The 20,044-nt window shown below is 39.3% G+C and overlaps 1 protein-coding gene across 1 annotated transcript; it reads left to right on the forward strand.

Moving 5' to 3' along the window:
• The first annotated feature begins 1,039 nt into the window (after positions 1-1,039).
• Positions 1,040-18,130, forward strand: LOC114551558 (protein NLRC3). Its single transcript, XM_028572585.1, has 8 exons — positions 1,040-1,127; positions 1,564-1,710; positions 2,967-3,086; positions 3,345-3,442; positions 4,030-5,791; positions 6,621-6,794; positions 8,719-8,843; positions 18,051-18,130. Exons 2-8 carry the CDS (start codon positions 1,583-1,585, stop codon positions 18,128-18,130), a joined length of 2,487 nt encoding a protein of 828 aa, XP_028428386.1. The 5' UTR covers positions 1,040-1,127; positions 1,564-1,582.
• The last annotated feature ends 1,914 nt before the right edge of the window (positions 18,131-20,044 follow it).

Genomic DNA, 20,044 nt, shown 5'->3' on the forward strand with positions numbered 1-20,044 from the left:
CCCTCCACACCAGGGGGGAGGAGTCACACAGGCTGACCACCAGGGGGGAGGAGTTACACACACTGGTCACCAGGGGGGAGGAGTCACACAGGCTGACCACCAGGGGAGGAGTCACACAGGCTGACCACACACACTGGTCACCAGGGGGGAGGAGTCACACAGGCTGACCACCAGGGGGGAGGAGTCACACAGGCTGACCACCAGGGGGGAGGAGTCACACAGGCTGACCACCAGGGGGGAGAAGTCACACAGGCTGACCACCAGGGGGGAGGAGTTACACACACTGGTCACCAGGGGGGAGGAGTCACACAGGCTGACCACCAGGGGGGAGGAGTCACACAGGCTGACCACCAGGGGGGAGGGGTTACTCCAACCTGTGGAGATCAAAACAAACTTTATCAATAAGTCGGCTGCTACCATCTGATTTATATCCTAATCATTTCATGTTTATTTCAATCTGTGTGTGTGTCTGTCTGTGTGTGTGTGTGTGTGTGTGTGTGTGTGTGTGTGTCTGTGTCTGTGTGTGTGTGTGTGTGTGTGTGTGTGTGTGTGTGTGTGTGTGTGTGTGTGTGTGTGTGTGTGTGTGTGTGTGTGTGTGTGTGTGTGTGTGTGTGTGTGTGTGTGTGTGTCTCTGTGTGTGTGTGTGTGTTATAGTGTGTGTGTGTGTGTGTGTGTGTCTGTGTGTGTGTGTGATTAATAAACTGAAATGATGTGTGTGGTTTCAGGTTGGACAGATTTTAAGGATATGAAGCATTTGAAGATACTCAAAGAAAACAACATCCCAATGAGCAGAAATACCAATGGAGAGTTCAGGGTTTGCTCAATGATTTTGGTTATTGTGGTGATGTCTCACACACACACACACACACACACACACACACACACACACACACACACACACAACCACACACACACACACACACTATAACACACAATAGAGAAGTAGCTCATAAAACCACACTTCATAATATGTGAACTGTCCCTTTAAGATAAAACTTATCAGCTGACTGAGAAAACTCCACATCTTACATTATGTCATCTGAGACAAAGCATGAAACCAGTTAGTTCCTGTTGAGTGGTCAGAGAGAAGAGCTGCACACACACACAGACAGACACACAGACAGACGGTAAGATTGACCTTTTATTACAAAACTGTGACTTTAACTGAGGGAGGAGAGTTAAAGGAAGGAGCTCACCGGAGAAGTTTACCTTCTGGGCTTTCTGGTAGAAATCTCTCAGGTTTAGACAACAACACTACTTACAGCTCCTGTAGCTCCACCCGTCCATCCTGAATCCAAACCCTGAAATTGAAAGAGAGTTGAACCACTAATGTAACACAGCCCCAGGCTCATGAGAGAAGGGAGGAAACTATAGCTTTTTAAATTCTCTATTTCATGATTCCCTCCATGACAACTGACTGAGGCTGGCTGGTTTTATATCCTACTGTATACTCTGTGTGTGTGTTACTTCCTGATCCTTGCTTCCTGTTTTTGACTCCTGAACAAACTTGATTTCTTTTAAATGTTGTGAGCTCACAGTCAGTGATCCTGTTTGACCTCTCAGACTGACTTCAGATCAGAAGATGAGTGGTTTGGAGGAAGAGGAGGATGGAGCAGAGTCTGTAGTATCTGGCTGTCTGTCTATGAAGAGTGATTGTTCCAAAGGAGAACCTCTACTCTTCAGTAATGAACCTGGACCCTCAGACACAAAGTAAGACCACTGATACTAACTCATTTTATGAATCAGTTGCCAATGCCACGTTGTTGTTGTTACACATTCACACATTTGTACCGTGGTAAAGTTGGTTTTATACTGGACGTTGGATATTCAACACATTTGAAAAATCTATTATGTAGCTTGACCTTTTGACCTATTCATGTCAAAATACTTCTGATGAACTCAGCTAACCCCCTACACTTGACCTTTTGATTTTTTTAATATTTTTCATGTCTATAAAATATGCTTGACCTTTTGACCTATTCATGTCAAACCATGAACTCAGCTAACCCCCCTACACATTACACAAAGCTTCTTTTATCAAAAAAACTAAAATTTTCTTATCCTTTAATTTTTAAAATAGTTTTTAATAGGTCAGTTTAACGCATTATTAACGGCGTTAAGGAAAACCCATTTTAACGCCAAACCACTTTTCCATGTTGATAAGAGCATTAAAATGAAAAAATATAATGGGACAAAAAGAAATCAAGTGTAGAAGAATAGATAAAAATGTGCGATTAATTGCGATTAATCGTGAGTTAACTATGACATTAATGCGATTAATCACATTAATGTCAGCACTGTCAGCACATGTCAGCATTGACAGCACTATTTTTAATGTAAAAAAATAATATATATGCCACATAATAGATTTATAGCATTTTTTATGTAAAAAAATATTTAAAAAATCAAAGGATGTTTTTTTAAAAAAGAGAAGCTTTGTGCAATGTGTAGGGGGGTTAGCTGAGTTCACCAACAGTGGTTTCACATGAATAGGTCAAAAGGTCAAGCAGCATAATAGATTCATAGCATTTTTTTACCTTAAAAATATTTAAAAAATCAATTTATGTTTTTTTTTAAAAATAAGCTTTGTGTGATGTGTAGGGGGGTTAGCTGAGTTCACCAACAGTGGTTTTACATGTATAGGTCAAAAGGTCAGGCAGCATAATAGATTTATAGCATTTTATTACATTAAGAAATATTTAAAAAATCAAAGTTTTTTTTTAAAAAAGAAGCTTTGTGTTATGTGTAGGGGGGTTAGCTGAGTTCATCAGATGTATTTTGACATGAATAGGTCAAAAGGTCAAGCTGCATAATAGATTTTTCGAATGTATTGAATATCCAACGTCCAGTATAAAACCAACTTTACCATGGTCACATTTGTTCTATCTTCCTCTTTGTATCTGTGACAGCTGTCAGTCACCCAGAAAAACGAAGCAATATGAATAAAAAGCTGTTGGTGTTTGCAGAGTTCAAGACAACAGACAGAGAGCAGAGTCTGTAGTATCTGTCTGTCTGTCTATGAAGAGTGACTGGTCCAATAATCTTCCTCCAGTCTTCAGTAATGAACCTGGACCCTCAGACACAAAGTAAGAGACTGTTTTACTGTCAGCTGACCTGGTGAAGATGAAGACTAAATGTTCTGCTAAAAGGTTTATATTCATAATAAAGATACTGTTTCTAACTCAGATGGATCTCTTCTGGCTTTTAAAGCCGAATGTTGAAGTTACTGTAAAGAGTTTTTTTAACTATTTAAAATCTCAAAATGTTTGTCAAATGAGGTATTTATTTTCTCAAAATAAAACAACATCCTCTATCATTTTAGTGATGAAGAAATGTTTTCACAGAGAGAGGAAGAGGAGTGATTTTTCTGAGGAGGAGCAGCCGTCCAGATCCAGAACCAGAGCTGGACTGCAGACAGCCAATCAGAGCAGCTCTGACCAAAGTAAGTCTGTCCATCTGTCTGCTGATGTCTTCATGTCTGAACACACCACTGGTTGTTGTAATACTGAGACATGTGTTGAGTCAGACAGCACAGACTAGGGCTGCACAACATATCATTTATTATCATTGATTAGTGTTAACTAATGAAATATACACATCAAGAAAGATGCTCAGATTACTTTGAGTTAATTACAAGGATAATTTAAGTAACTTCAAAATTAAACTGTCATTCTTTTTTGTCTTCAATTTGTTTAATAAAAGAAAGTTGGAAATCACTTCCTTTCATTTGTTTTTAACTAAACAAGCGTTGTTGTGTTGTGTTTTAGCAGAATACTTAAAGAACTGACAACACTTCATGTTTGTGTGATTATGTATCGTATATATCAATATTCAACAAAGTTATAGAATAACACGTATTTTCCTGATATATTATGCAGCACTAGCGAATTCATTTAACATGAATATTGTTACAGTTTACGTCCATCTGAAATTTAACTGGATTTTTTCCATATTGGTAATAAAAAGAAATCATCGGATTGTCAACCTTTTCTCTTTCTTGTTCTGTCTCTCACCTTTGTCCTTTTTTAGTGAATGTTGGTCATCAGAAACATAAGATCAGGCTGAAGGGGACATTTGAACGTGTGACTGAAGGAGCTGAAACAGGAAGTAGAACCCTCCTCAACAGGATCTACACTCTCCTCTACCTCATAGAGGGACAGAGTGAAGAGGTTAATACCCAACATGAGGTGAGGCAGCTCGAGACAGCTTCCAAGAAGAAGACCCTCCATAACTCTCCAATCAAGTGCTGTGACATCTTTAAAGCCTCACCTGGCCAACAGAAACACATCAGAGTGGTTCTGACGAGCGGCGTCGCTGGCGTTGGAAAAACCTTCTCAGTGCAGAAGTTCTGTCTGGACTGGGCCGAGGGTTTGGAGAACCAAGATATCAGTCTGGTGATTCCTCTTTCCTTCAGGGAGCTGAACTTGATCAAAGATGAGCAGTACAGTCTTCTGGAGCTGCTCCGTGTTTTCCATCCAACATTACAGGAGGTCCCAGCAGAGCAGCTCGCTGGCTCTAAACTTCTCTTCATCTTTGATGGCCTGGATGAAAGCAGACTTTACCTGGATTTCAACAACAATGAGGCTGTTTCTGATGTCACACAGAAGTCATCAGTCAACGTGCTGTTGACAAACCTCATCCAGGGGAAGCTGCTTCCCTCGGCTCTCGTCTGGATAACTTCCCGACCTGCAGCAGCCAATCAGATCCCTCCTGCGTGTGTTGACAGGGTAACAGAAGTACGAGGCTTTGCTGATGCCCAGAAGGAGGAGTACTTCAGGAAGAGAGTCAGTGATGAAGAGCTGTCCAGCAGAATCATCTCCCACATCAAGACCTCCAGGAGCCTCCACATCATGTGTCTGATCCCAGTCTTCTGCTGGATCACTGCTACAGTTCTGGACCACATGTTGACTACAGACCAGAGAGGAGAGCTGCCCAACACCCTGACTGACATGTACTCACACTTCCTGCTGGTTCAGACAAAGAGGAAGAAGCTCAAGTATGCTGAGGGACATGAGACGAGTCCACAGGAGCTGACGGAGGCTGATGGGGAAGTTCTTCTGAAGCTGGGGAGGCTGGCGTTTGAAGAGCTGGAGAAAGGAAACATCATGTTCTACCAAGAAGACCTGGAGCGCTGTGGTCTGGATGTCACACAGGCCTCGCTGTACTCAGGAGTTTGTTCACAGATCTTCAAAAGAGAGAGTGTGATCTTCCAGAAAACAGTCTACTGCTTCGTTCATCTGAGTGTTCAGGAGTTTCTGGCTGCAGTCTACCTGTTCCACTGTTACACCAACAGGAACACACAGGTACTGGAGGACTTCCTGGGAGAAGACTACGTTGTCTTCCTGATGAAAGTCATGAAGAAATCCCTTGAAAGTAAAAATGGCCACCTGGACCTGTTTGTCCGCTTCCTTCATGGCCTCTCTCTGGAGTCCAACCAGAGACTCTTAGGAGGCCTGCTGGGTCAGACAGACAACAGTCCAGAAACCATCCAGAGAGCCATCAACAACCTGAAGAAGATGAACAGTGATGAGATCTCTCCTGACAGAAGCATCAACATCTTCCACTGTCTGACGGAGATGAAGGACCACTCAGTCCATCAGGAGATCCAAGAGTTCCTGAAGTCAGAGAACAGATCAGAGACGGAACTCTCTGAGATCCACTGCTCAGCTCTGGCCTACATGCTGCAGATGTCAGAGGAGGTTCTGGATGAGTTGGACCTGGAGAAGTACAACACATCAATGGATGGACGACGGAGACTGATTCCAGCTGTGAGGAACTGCAGAAAGGCTCGGTAAGTCCAGATGTGATTATCATTTTAAATCATTGTGAAGCTGAGACCATCAGTATTAGAGTAAACAGACTTTACACACATGAACAATATAAAACTTACACACTATAAAAGATAAAACTGCTTATTGTAAATAATTCTACATGTTACTCTGCAAATGTCTTTGTTGTCTCAAACGCTGTGAGAAAGAGACGATGATGATCTTTGTGTTTGTAGCTAAAGTATCTTCTGTCATCATTTAATCACAACAGACAGCCTTTTTACAGTGTATACAGAGTCAGCAGTGTGTTTCTATAATGTGTCTATTTTATATACAAACAGACATTTATTATTTGTGATCTGCTTAACTAACATCACATGAAGTTTAAGCTTTTTCATAATTACTTTCAGTTAGTTATTTTTATCATATTTTTATGAGCAGATTCTGAACTATTTCATTTTAAGGAAGTTTCTGTTAATTTAGTTTAAATAATAGAATTTTCTGATTTAAATTGATTTTCATTTGAATGATCCAATATCGATAGATACAATCCAGAATGGCTTTCTGTCTGTATAATATATTAAACTAGAAGACCTAAGGAATCCATTGGTATCAACCATGTCATGCTAGCTGTCGGAAAAAATAAAAAATAAAAAAATCCAGAATTGATCTCTGTCTGTATGGCATGGCCATTTTTGAAAGGGGTTCCGTGACCTCTCACCTCAACATATCTGAATCTAACATCAGACACTTGTGAATGTGCTTTTTGATCAAATGTGATGTGTGTTTTATAAGGATAAAAGATGAAGATTTGATTATTCTTTAAATGTTGTTTATTATCTGTCATCACAGGATTATTAACGGTGCATTCTCTGAGACTGACTGTGAAGTCGTGGCCTCAGCTCTGAAGTCCAACCCCTCCCATCTGAGAGAGCTGGACCTGAGTTACAACGACTTGAAGGATTCAGCAGTGAAGTGTCTGTGTGCTGGACTGCAGAGTCCAAACTGTAGACTGGAGACTCTGAGGTCAGTTCATGTATTGTGCTCACATACAGTGTATAACTCACTAGGGCTGTTGGAACAAATTCCGAAAGTCAAATATAATTTGAATAGTAAGAAAATCAATTATATTTTAATGCTGAAATTACTATTCGAATATCATTCTCTATAACTATGTTGGCTAATGTTTTTCACTATTTTTGCCTTGGCCTACCCGCATGTTTTTTTCTCACGTCTGATGAACAATCAGTTATGTTTAGGACTAGGTGAAAAAATCCCCTGTTTAGAACCTGAGGTATGAGTGGTGACAATGCATCCATCGGAGTGGTTTCCTCGCTGTGGTGGTGACAGGGCTGGTTGAGTGGAATGAGAATGGGGTTTTAGCTTCGTTGGGTTCATCAGGTGATCACCCTCCTTCACTGGTGTTTCAATGATAGGCCTACAACACCTCCAGACAGCTCATCGGCAGCAACTGGCGTCCCAGGTGTGCCCCCCCTTTCAACCATTACATGCCACAGGTGTTATTAGTTGTCCAGGTGGAGGCACCCCTTTTCACCCATAGCCATCAACTTGCTTCTTGTGCTGCACATGAGAGGGCTTTGATGGTTTGGTGTAGGGTTTGGCCTCACACTCCCAATTCCTTAAGCAGCCTGATGGTTGACTTGCCCATGAAGAAACTTCAGTCATGCTTACGAACCTTGGCACCAGTGCCTCGGTCCTAGCCGCATCACTGTCATGCCGATAATGACGTTAAATCAAACTCTCGTCTAATATTGCTTAATTCAGTCACAATTAATTATCATGTTTCCAACTTGACTTGTTTATAGTAGATATTTAAACATGCTGAGAAGGGATTTCATATACTGTATAACCAAAAGTCCAGACTCAACATATAAACACAATCGTTATTTGTCTTCTTATATGATATTTCTCTAAACCTTAAGCTTCATTAAATTGAACCCACCCTCCTTATGTCAGGATAGAAAATGTAACGATTCGGGAAATCTTTGAATGTTTTCAAATCATTTTGTTCTTATTTAAAATATTGTAAAGAACAAATTATGAATTATGGCTGAATGAATGAGGACCTAATTATTTTTTTAATCTTATGTGAATTATGTGGATATCTGATGTCTTTTTACTCCTCATTTAGTCACAATTAGTTATCAAGTTTCCAAGTGAAGTCTATCTGCACCGGGGCTAGTGAGGCAGACTGACAGGGGTGGGCTAGCTGGCTAAATTATGATTAGATTAATCATCTATCTCAACACCTAACGTTAATGTTACTAGTAAATTCATTCGTGGGTTAGCCCAGCACTGCTTTTATTCGTGGTAAAAACAATCACCCTACTAATAACTTTATGAGCGTGTTGAACGATGTTGTAACCCTATAATGTTACCCACCAAGCATTTGCATTAACATTAGCTACTTGTCAACTAGCACATTGTAGTAACGTTAAGATGGATTAATATTGATATGTATCAATGAATAAGATCTCTGCTGTATTACTGTGTTGCAAAGTGGCATGTAATTAATCACAAAATAATGCCGTGTGGGGAAAAAAGCAATATTACAGTTATGAGTTTTTCTTTTTGTGTCATTGTATGATTTACAATTACTACTGAACATCATCTCAACATCATGTGGGTGCCAGTGTTTTGACGGAAGTTGCGAGTAACTACAAGGAGAAAGATTATATGATGCCATTGACAGGCGACTAAAGGAAACGTCCAGTGTCAAAAATAAAATAACAGATTTCTCTGGGTTTGTAATTTGATGTAAACATTTGGGATAGTGTAAGAACACAACTCATAAAAATATATAACATAGGTATGTTTTTTTAGACATTTTAATGCAGAAGTTTTGCATATTGTACCTTTTTAAATATTCTGATATGTTTCAACAGGAGTTAAATATAAATAACTTGTTTGCTTCCTGTTGTCTCTCCAGACTGAGTGTCTGTAACCTGTCAGAAAGAAGATGTGAAGCTCCATCCTCTGTTCTCAGCTCCCAGTTCTCTTGTCTGAGAGAGCTGGACCTCAGTAACAACAACCTGCAGGATTCAGGAGGGAAGCTGATTTCTGATGGACTGAAGAGTCCACACTGCAAACTGGAGACTCTCAGGTCAGATCAAGAACAATAATCTTTGAAAACACAGTATTGCAAAAATACTTTGTAATGTATTTTATTCTGATTTAGAATCACTTCATTAAGAATGATTCAGATTCCTTTTACTGTCATTGTAAAATAATACAACGGAATTCCATTGAACCAAGTGAGGACGGCGCATAAGCAATAAATTAGTTTAAAAATGAAACATGACATATGAACTGTGGCTGAGATGCAGAAATAATTGATATTTTAATATCATTTGATTTTGGTTAATGGACGTTTGTTTATTCCTGATTATACAACAAGTAGATCCAACCAGACAATCTGATTGGATCACATCAGCTGTTTGGATCATATCAGCTGTTTGGATTAAATCCATTGTTTGCGGACGTATAGTAGCTAAATCTATCCATGAAAAATATAAGTAGTTATAGTTATAACGAGATTAAGTTAGCCAAGCAGTTTAGTGTTTATATGTGCGGTAGTTATGTTTGGAAAATTCCATGATCTCTACCGTTACAAAGCTAACGTTAGCTTAAGATGATGGGCTGACTAACATTTAACAGGGAGGGACTACAAATCCTCTCTGTTGCTTTTCTTTATTTTGAGAGTGAATTGCCCCACAATATGAATACAGTTTGATTATAACTTTTATTTAGTTGGTAACCATTGTTGTATAATCACTTTTAGTACGAGAGGGTTTGATTTTACATCATATTATCACTTCAGCCAGCGCCTCGGTCCTAGATGCATCACTGTTGTTCCAATAATGACGTTAAATCAAACCATCTTGTGTAATATTGCTTAATTCAGTCATGATTAATTATCATGTTTCCAACTTGTTTAGAATAGAGCAGCAGCTATTTAAACATGCTGAGAAGGGATTTAATATACTGTATCACCAAAAGTCCAGACTCAACATATAAACACAATTGTTGTTTGTCTTCTTATATGATATTTCTCTAAACGTTAAAAATGAAAAAATTCGGAAATCTTTGAATGTTTTCAAATCATTTTGTTCTTATTTATAATATGTCGTAAGAACGAAGTATGAACTATGGCTGAGATTGAGGACCTAATTTTTTTTTATCTTATGTGAATGTGGATATCTGATGTCTTTTTCTCCTCATTTAGTCACAATTAGTTATCATGTTTCCAACGTGTTTAGAATACTATAGCAAGAATTTTAACATGTGTTTAAAATGGATTTTATATTCTCTGTTACTAAAAGTCCAGACTTAACATTTCAACACAAATGTTATCTGTCTTCTTCATTACTGTCCCTCCAACAAAGCTCTGTTAGTGTGATTTATTCATCATTAAACATACAATTTGTAACTTTCTGCCGCTAGGGGTCTCTCAGTCAAAACAATGGATTGTAAACTTTTCATGACGTTGGGAAGTTGCGTGGAATTATGGGAGTTCTAGTTTTCATTGTTAAACACCATCCCCGATTAGAATGTAATTGTTCACGGACAAGTTTACCCATTCGTGGTTATTCCCATTACGTTTAGTAATGTTTATTCATGTCATTCTAATAAAATAGCTGCAGTTTCCCCAACATAATAAGGTTTTTCTTGATTTGATTTGTATTGTTAGCTGACCAGTTAGCTAGTGAGCCAGCAACCTAACATTAGCCAGCAGCCAAAACCACTCTAGCACAATATATTTCACATGTTAATGTCACCATTTGGATGTTTTCAACACCAGGGCGGACAGGGTTAGACAGGGTGGGGATTTGGAATCTCCAGGATGTGTTGGCAGCAGGGATTGCTGGTGGAATCCCCCTTCTTTGCTGTAATCTTAAATAGGATGGTGCTTAACCAACCTTTTGTTGGGTTGTTGTGCAGCAAACAGCAGAAGAGTCTCTCCCAGCTGCCCAAGTTTCAAGACTTATCTCCCCATTCATGTTACTTTGCTGTAATCTTAAATAGTTCAACATTTTGGTGTATTACTTTTAATGTTATTAATTTGGTCCAACTTTTTTGTTGATTTATATTTCAAAATTCTACATCTATCAACATTTATTTAGATGTTATCATGGTATTAATTTCTTTATTTTAATAATATTATTTTGGTTTTATTACGGTGAAATATTACAGTATATATGCTGTAATTTACGATATGATCCGAGTAGGACGCATTCAAAGCCGATATCCCACAATGCAATGCGGCCATTCATTTCAAAGAATCAGGCAGTGATCAGCTGGTCTTTAACGCCAGGATCGCTTCAATATACATATATACAGTCAGTGGTCAGTATCACAATATACATATATACAAGTGGTATACAATATACATATATACAGTCAGTGGTCAGTATCACTTCAATATACATATATACAGTCAGTGATTGTGTCCTAAGCAACAACACGTTGCTCAGTTTTGTTCCAGTAAGTTATGAACCATAATAACGTTTAAACGAATCCGCAGAAAACTCCGGAAGTGACGTAGTACGTCCCGCTCAGCGGATACGAAGATAAAAATATATAATATTCGTAATATTGATGTTTTTTTCTAAGGTTGTATTTGAGGAGTTAAACAATAAAGATAGTTATAATAATATAATACAGTTTCATGTATTTGTCTACGTTTAAACGAATCCGCGGAAGTGACGTGGAAATTCCACACCTTGTCTGTGAAAGAAGGTTTCACGTTGTACGTGAGAATTTACACAATAAAATACTAATATACTATATAAAAAACCTACAGTTGAGTGTTTAGAAATACAGCCTAATGGCTTGTTTGACTAATTTGCATTTGTTTTGAATTGTACTGTTGTGAAAAACAATAAACTAGCCTATATACAAAGAGAAGCATTTTTTATTTTATTTTCCATGCATAGTTATTTAAAAACGCAATTTTCTAATTTTGCAGTTGATGAATAATAGCAAAGACTAAAGGGGAAAAACATGAGTATATTTATGTGTGGGACTTAGTTTGATTTAAAATCACACTGCATTATTAGTTGTTTTAAATAAATTACTTTTTGAAATATCAATTTATGGTAGGCCTAACATATTAATTATTATAATCAGAAGATGATCCTCATATCAATCACCGTGGTTACAGCTTGTAGCCATCCTAAACTTTGTAGCCTTTACTGAGACTACCTTTTCAAAATTAAGAAGGGACTAGTTTTAGGAAGCATTTTCAGGAAATTAAAAGGATAAGCAGATTGTTACCGAGGTTTTTGTTCACAGAGTAAGATGTATATAGTTTTGTTTGGGTATGTATACATATACAACATGTGTTTTAGCATTTTTGGCACACTTCTACCTCAGCCTTACTGCACAAAGACAAAACTCACACATCTCATTCAACCATTTCACATGCTGAGAAAAGGGTCATGACATGGGTCAGAGCAGTGGTTCCCAACCTTTCTTCCTTGGTGCCCCCCCCTACTCATGTCTAAGATAAGCTGACCCCCCCCACCTCCTTTGAAACTGAAGTTGAGGTAACTCTCGAGATAGAGCTGGGTCAGAGGATATCAGAGGTCATAAATGATGAAACAATCCATTGGCTCTGCTCCTATAGGCCCAATGGTGTTAATATGGAGAATATGCACCTTTGGCTGGAAGGCCCTCTTATCCTCTGGCAGAAGATATTGGTAAATTTAACATTTCTAAACTATAGGCCTAATTTGGACCTACCTCAATTAAAACTTTAAATAATGTTGCTTGAGATTGAGGGTGTGCAATAGCTTCATGATATGAAGCATGGTTGTGTTGCTCTTGTCTGTTTGTGAAAGATGAGCAATAGATTGTTGCTGTGTGATGTGCTTCAGTCTAGACTATATCACTTTGTTCATGTTGTTTTTTATTGTAAGTATGTCAGCTGTATAATAAAACAATATGTCAAGTGTTATTTGTGAAACATTTGAACTCAAGGCAAATATCCCTCTGGGGACAATAAAGTATGCCTATCTCCTGCTAAGTGGTCTCCATGATGTGTAAAAATTAAAACCTTGTTGTAGGACTATAGCAAACACATTGTTGGAAAGGTCTCAACCTGGAGAGGAACATATGTCAGTCTGAAGAGGATACATTACTCCTGCTTTGAAATATTGACCTCTGAACCTTGAACCCAGTACATGTATGAAGGCCTGTCATTTAGCAACAGAAGGTTCTACACACATAAAACCAGCTGTTATAGAAAGCTCTGGACCTCAGCTGTCATATGGTCACCAAATTACCTACTGTAAGCACTGTCAAATATGGTAATAAGCTATTTTCACCTATTTAACGATTCAATTTTTAAAATCTGATGACACCAGTGTGTTCTCCATCCCAAAAAACCCCAGGGTGTATCCAAAATTATACACTGCCAACTTCTACTTATGAGAAATATGCCAATATACTTTAAAACTACAACTCCCATAAGAAATGCCACAGAAGCTGTTACAAAGCTTGAGCACTTGTAGTTCTTCCGGGGTGGGTGGGGGGACTCGTTCGGTTCCTGTTTCTGCTGCCCGCCATGAAATGGCTTGATTCCATTTCAGATTGCGGCCGGCCGAGCACACAATATATGAGACAAACACATGAAACTGTATTTTATTATTATAACTATCTTTATTGTTTAACTCCTCAAATACAACGTTAGAAAAAAACATCAATATTACGAATATTGTATATTTTTATCTTTGTATCCGTTGAGCAGGACGTACTACGTCACTTCCGGAGTTTTCCGCGGATTCGTTTAAACGTTATTATGGTACACTATATATATGTATATTGAAGCAATCCTGGCGTTAAAGACCAGCTGATCGCTGCCCGATTCTTTGAAATGAATGCCCGCATTGCATTGGGGGATATCGGCTTTGAATGCGTCCTACTCGGATCATATCGTAATGCTCTGTATTACAGCATATACTGTAATATTTCACCGGTAATAAGACCGAAATAATATTATTAAAATAAAGAAATGAATACCATGATAACATCTAAATAAATGTTGATAGATGTAGCATTATAGTTTAAAAAATATCATCAACAAATAGTCAACAAAAAAGCAACCCAGCTTCCCTGGCTGAAATAGACCGAAATAATAACATTAAAAGAAATACATATAAAACCATGATACTATCTCGTAAATAATGTTGATTAAAACAGCGGTTATTGGGCTAAAAATACCAAAAATAATAACTGTCACAGATTTCGAGTTAAGGGGCGGGGGGCGTGTTTTTTTCTTTCGTCGATATCCAACGGTGAGGGAATAACATGAATGTCTATCTGACGGACCCCCTCGTTGAAAAATAACGTCAAGGGTACCCCTATTTCGTTGAAACTTGACGCCAGGGTCCTTGACCATGCGTCATACATTTGACGAGTAGGGAGTGAGACTGTGTTGCTAAGGGAGACGTAGCTAACGTTATGGATGGACATTGTTCTGACTCGGCCGCTTGGGTCTAATATGTTCCGTTTCCTGATGCTTCATTAAATTGCCGTTAGCATCGTTAGCACCCTGGCACTGGAGTTAAGTGCTGGCTGGGTACAGATTGCTGTAATGGTAGTGGCTTGCTGCTAGCTGACTGGGGGTTAACAGTAGCTATATGTTCAGGGCAGGAGTTATCCTGAGTGAAGCACCGGGGCTAGCGAGGCAGCCCGACCAGAGTTTGCTGGCTGGCTAAATTAGGATTAGATTAGTTGTCTATCGAAACAGCTAACGATGTTATTAGTGAATTTATTTGTGGGTTAGCCCAGCGCTGCTTTTATTCGTGGTAAAAACAATCATGCTACTAATAACTTCATGAGCATGTTGAACGATGTTGTAACCCTATAATGTTACCCACCAAGCATTTGCATTAACATTAACTACTTGTCAACTAGCACATTGTAGTAACGTTAAGATGGATTAATATTGATATGTATCAATGAATAAGATCTCTGCTGTATTACTGTGTTGCAAAGTGGCATGTAATTAATCACAAAATGATGCCGTGTGGGGAAAAAAGCAATATTATAGTTATGAGTATTTCTTCTGTGTCATTGTATGATTTACAATTACTACTGAACATCATCTCAACATCATTTGGATGCCAGTGTTTTGACGGAAGTTGGGAGTAACTAGAAAGAGAAAGTTTATATGACGGCATTGACAGGCGACTAAAGGAAAGACCCAGTGTCAAAAATAAAATAACAGATTTCTTTGGGGTAGTAATTTTATGGAAATATTTGGGATAGTGTAAGAACACAACTCCTAATAATATATAACATAGGTATGTTTTTTTTAGACATTTTAATCCAGAAATGTTATATATTGTACCTTTTACATATTCTGATATCTTTCAACAGGAGTTAAATATAAATAACTTGTTTCCTTCCTGTTGTCTCTCCAGATTGAGTGGCTGTAACCTGTCAGAGAGAAGCTGTGAAGCTCTGTCATCAGTTCTCAGCTCCCAGTCCTCTAGTCTGAGAGAGCTGGACCTGAGTAACAACAACCCAGGATTCAGGAGGGAAGCTGATCTCTGTTGGACTGAAGAGTCCACACTGCACACTGGAGACTCTCAGGTCAGATCAAGAACTATAATCTTTGAAAACACAGTATTGCAAAACTAATTTGTAAACATTCAAAAGATTTGAATGTTTCCAATGTATTTTATTCTGATATGGAATCACTTCATTAAGAATGATTCAGATTCCTTTTACTGTCATTGTAAAATAATACAACAAAATTCCATTCAACCAAGTGAGGACGGCGCTCAAGCCAGTTTAAAAAATGAAACATGACATATGAACTGTGGCCGAGATCCAGAAATAATTAATATTTTAATATCATGAGATTTTGATTAATGGACGTTTGTTTATTCCTGATTATACAGACAATCCGATTGGATCACATCAGCTGTTTGGATTAAATCCATTGTTCGCGGATGTATAGTAGCTAAATCTATCCATGAAAAATGAAAGTTAAAACGTCACCATTCACGCCATTTCCTGTGGGAATCAGAGGTGGGAAACTCGCGCTGGATTTTGCTAACCGAGTTACCCAGTTGGTGACGCGTTGTTGACAACTGACATGTGATGTAGGCGACTTTGGTTCATACATATTTCAATGACAATAAAATGTTTATTGTGAACAAATGCCTCTGCCAAGAAACATACACAGACATCACATGTTTCAGATTATTGATAAATAGGTCTATATGTATAAACAGCACCTTATCCATGTCCTTTCCCGTTGGTTGTCCTGCAGATAACATAAACACACACCTGTCCATGTGCTGTCTGGATGCTCGCATAAGAAAACAGCAGCAGCTCTTTTGTTATTGTGGCCTCCATGTTTTCACCACCTGATGCTCTAGGCTACGCCCAACCGTTGGTGGCAGTCATGCAACAAGTTGTTATGCCAAACGGCCAATATCACAGAAGAAGAAGAAGAACACGCATCATGACCATTTGAACGCTGCCAGTCGGAAAAACAAAGTAACCACGGGGGCGGTCCCTGTTATTCTGAAGGTGGCATGAACGCGCCATCTCTGTGTGTGTGTGTGTGTTTCTGTGTGTGTGTGTGTGTATGTGTGTGTGTGTGTGTGTGTGTGTGTGTGTGTTTTGGAGGACAGGGCTGGACTGGGACAAAAAATCGGCCCTGGCATTTTTGGCCCAGGCAGCCCATATCCACCGTGATTGGTCAGACACATTCCCTGCAGACAGTCCTCTTAAAATATGCGTGCGTTCCATTAAATGAGTTGCCTAGTGTTCAGCATTCATGTGATCATTTTGGATCCTTCAAGAGGGGTCTCAAGACTTATCTGTTGATCTTACACTTAAATGATTAATTAATTCTTAGTTATGATTTGTATATTTATGGTATTTTTATTAATTTTTATTATTGATATTTGATACTGAATTGCCATTATTGTTATTATTACTATTTTGCTTAATATTGGCTTAGCAACTTTAAAAACAGTTTACTGTTAATTTTAACTATTGTAAGATTCATATTTTGTCGCTTTGGACACAAGTGTCTTTTAAATACAATAACCATAACCATAACCCTTCCCAAAAGCTACAATAAAGCTGAGAGTGGTACAGTATATGCCCTGGAAAAGAGCACCAATACAAGAGAAGCTAATTAAGTCATTCAAGGAACACTGATGCTTGTATCAACACTGATTTTATAGATCACATAGACTTTTCAGCTACCCAACAGGCTAACCGCTAGCATTTTCAATGTAAGCTTAAGCAGTTAGGTTACTTGACAGCCACTTTAACTTTAATGTTACAGCCAAACTGCTTGTTGACGTTATGACATGACACACGCACGCACACACGCACACACACACACACACACACACACACACACACACACACACACACACACACACACACACACACACACACACACTCTCCCTCCTTCCTGAGAGTCCCTGTTAATGTGCCTAATCCTTACCACATCGTCATCTACTCTCTCTTCCATCTTTTCCTCACTCGCTCCCATGGCCCTGTCATGGTCACTCTCCTCCTCGGCTTCTTCCCTGTCATGATCATGTTGTTTCTGCTTCTCTCTATAGCCAGCCACCTCTCCTTCCTCTACTTAAGGTAATGCTGATGTTGAAGCAGCTACTACAGCCCCAAACATGTCAGAAATTTTGGCACATTTTGAGGAATCCGCCTGTAGATTCTTAATCTTTTTCTCCTGTAATTTCTCTGCACCTCCCCTGCACTTTAGTGGTCGTTTGTCCATTTTAACGTGAATGCTAAACTTCCAGCATAACTTTTACAGCTTGTGTCTCAGGGCCGGGAGGCGTGGCCATAGTGGGATTCGTGAATTTGCGGCCCGGAGTGGGGAAGGGCGTTCCTGGATTTGATTGGGTCAGGCCAGTGCAAATAAAGAAAATTAACCAATGGGCCGCTGTAAGTTCTTTACGGGCAGGCCCTAAAATAGGCCTATTTATATCATGATTCGTTCCAAAAGTGCGTTGGCACACCGGGAAAATGCGCGGTATGCCAGATGGCCAGTCCAGCCTTGTTGGAGGATTATGTTTAGACTGATGCAGCTCCTGTGAAATAAAGCTGGCTTTCCGGCTGCCGTTATTTATTTATTTATTTTTTTTACCCACAATTTCTCTTTGTTGGGGGGGATAAGAAGACATAGTGATGAACTTCCTTCAGATCTTCTGTTGTCGTTTCACATGACTAACACTTCACTTTCTTTGTTGGGTTCTCCAGAGCAGGGAGGGGGGGGGATTCATTTCCCCGAGGGGCCACATGAGAAACAGGGACTGTTGTGGAGGGCCACGGACCAATAGGATGAACTCAGTTCTCCTCAATATTAAATTTACGTCAGGCAGCACCTTCTCAAACATCTCTTTTATCTCTGGGCTTATTAGCGCAACAGAGTCCACCAAACACTCTTTATAGGTGTCTAAGCCATGTTGGGTGACGTCACTTCTTGTTGAAATTTAAAGTATTGTCAAACAAAACGAGGCTAGTTCACCCCTCCCTCCTCATCATCCTGTTCCCTCCCCCTCTCTTCTGCACACTTCTTGTCTGTTATTGGCTGGAACTCTGTTTGTTATGTTTGGTGGTGCAGGTTGGCGCAGTTTGTTTTCATTGCTGTTTTTGGAGCCTGGGCTGTTTTTTACAGTGTGTTCAGGGGACAGGCAGCTAGCGGATAGTGAGGAGAGGTTTTTTTACAGTGTGTTCAGGGGACAGGCAGCTGTGTTGAGGGGGAGTGTGTTCAGGGGACAGGCAGCTAGCGGATAGTGAGGAGATGTTTTTTTACAGTGTGTTCAGGGGACAGGCAGCTAGCAGATTGTGAGGAGATGTTTTTTTACAGTGTCTTAAGGGGACAGGCTGACGTTTATCTGCACCGTGGGAGTGAGGCAGACTGACCGGGGTGCGCTAGCTGACTAAATTAGGATTAGATTAGTCGTCTATCTAAACAGATAACGTTAAAGTTACTAGTGAACTCATTTGTGGGTTAGCCCAGCGCTGATTTTATTCGTGGTCAAAACAATCATGCTACTAATAACTTAATGAGCGTGTTGAACGATGTTGTAACCTTATGATGCTACCCACCAAGCATTAGCATTAACGTTAGCTATTTGTCAACCAGCACATTTTAGTAACGTTAAGCTGGATCGATATTAATATGTATCAATATATAAGATATCTGCTGTATTACTGTGATGCAAAGTGGCATGTAATCAATCACAAAATGATGCCATGTGGCAAAAGCAATATTACAGTTATGAGTATTTCTTTCTGTGTCATTGTATGATTTACAGTTACTCCTAAACATATCATTTGGGTGCCAGTGTTTTGACGGAGGTTGGGAGTAACTAGAAAGAGAAAGGTTATATGACATCACTGACAGGCGACTAAAGGAAACGTCCCGTGTCAAAAATAAAATAACAGATTTCTCTGGGTTTGTAATTTGATGGAAACATTTGGGATAGTGTAACACAACTCATAAAAATATATAAAATAGGTATGTTTGTTTTTAGACATTTTAATGCAGTAATGTTATATATTGTACCTTTTAAATATTCTGATCCCTTTCAACAGGAGTTAAATATAAATAACTTGTTTCCTTACTGTTGTCTCTCAAGACTGAGTGGCTGTAACCTGTCAGAGAGAAGCTGTGAAGCTCTGTCCTCAGTTTTCAGCTCCCAGTCCTCTAGTCTGAGAGAGCTGGACCTGACTAACAACAACCTGCAGGATTCAGGAGGGAAGCTGATCTCTGTTGGACTGAAGAGTCCACACTGCACACTGGAGACTCTCAGGTCAGGAGTCATTAACCCATTCAACTGATGACCATTTAAACTCTGATTAACTTTAGTTGATAAAAAAGCTGACGTGTAGCTTTGTGTCTGCTGATACGGTAAACTTGGGCAGTAGTTATTAGACTTAGAGTTACTTTACATGAGGGTGTTGTTATTGAATAATTAAATAACACAAATTATTTTAAAGTTTTACTATAAATCTGGACCAAAATGTACCTGGACAACAAACAAACATAAAACAAACACATGGTACAACGTGTTGACAGGGTTCCTGTGTGTTGTTCTGTGTTTTTGCAGTCTGTCAGGTTGTCTGATCTCAGAGGAAGGCTGTTCTTCTCTGGTCTCAGCTCTGAGCTCCAAACCCTCCCATCTGAGAGAGCTGGACCTGAGCTACAATAATCTAGGAGACTTTGGAGTGAAGCTACTGTCAGCAGG

Source organism: Perca flavescens, unplaced genomic scaffold (assembly GCF_004354835.1).
Source record: "Perca flavescens isolate YP-PL-M2 unplaced genomic scaffold, PFLA_1.0 EPR50_1.1_unplaced_scaf_18, whole genome shotgun sequence".
NCBI classification, from domain to species: domain Eukaryota; kingdom Metazoa; phylum Chordata; class Actinopteri; order Perciformes; family Percidae; genus Perca; species Perca flavescens.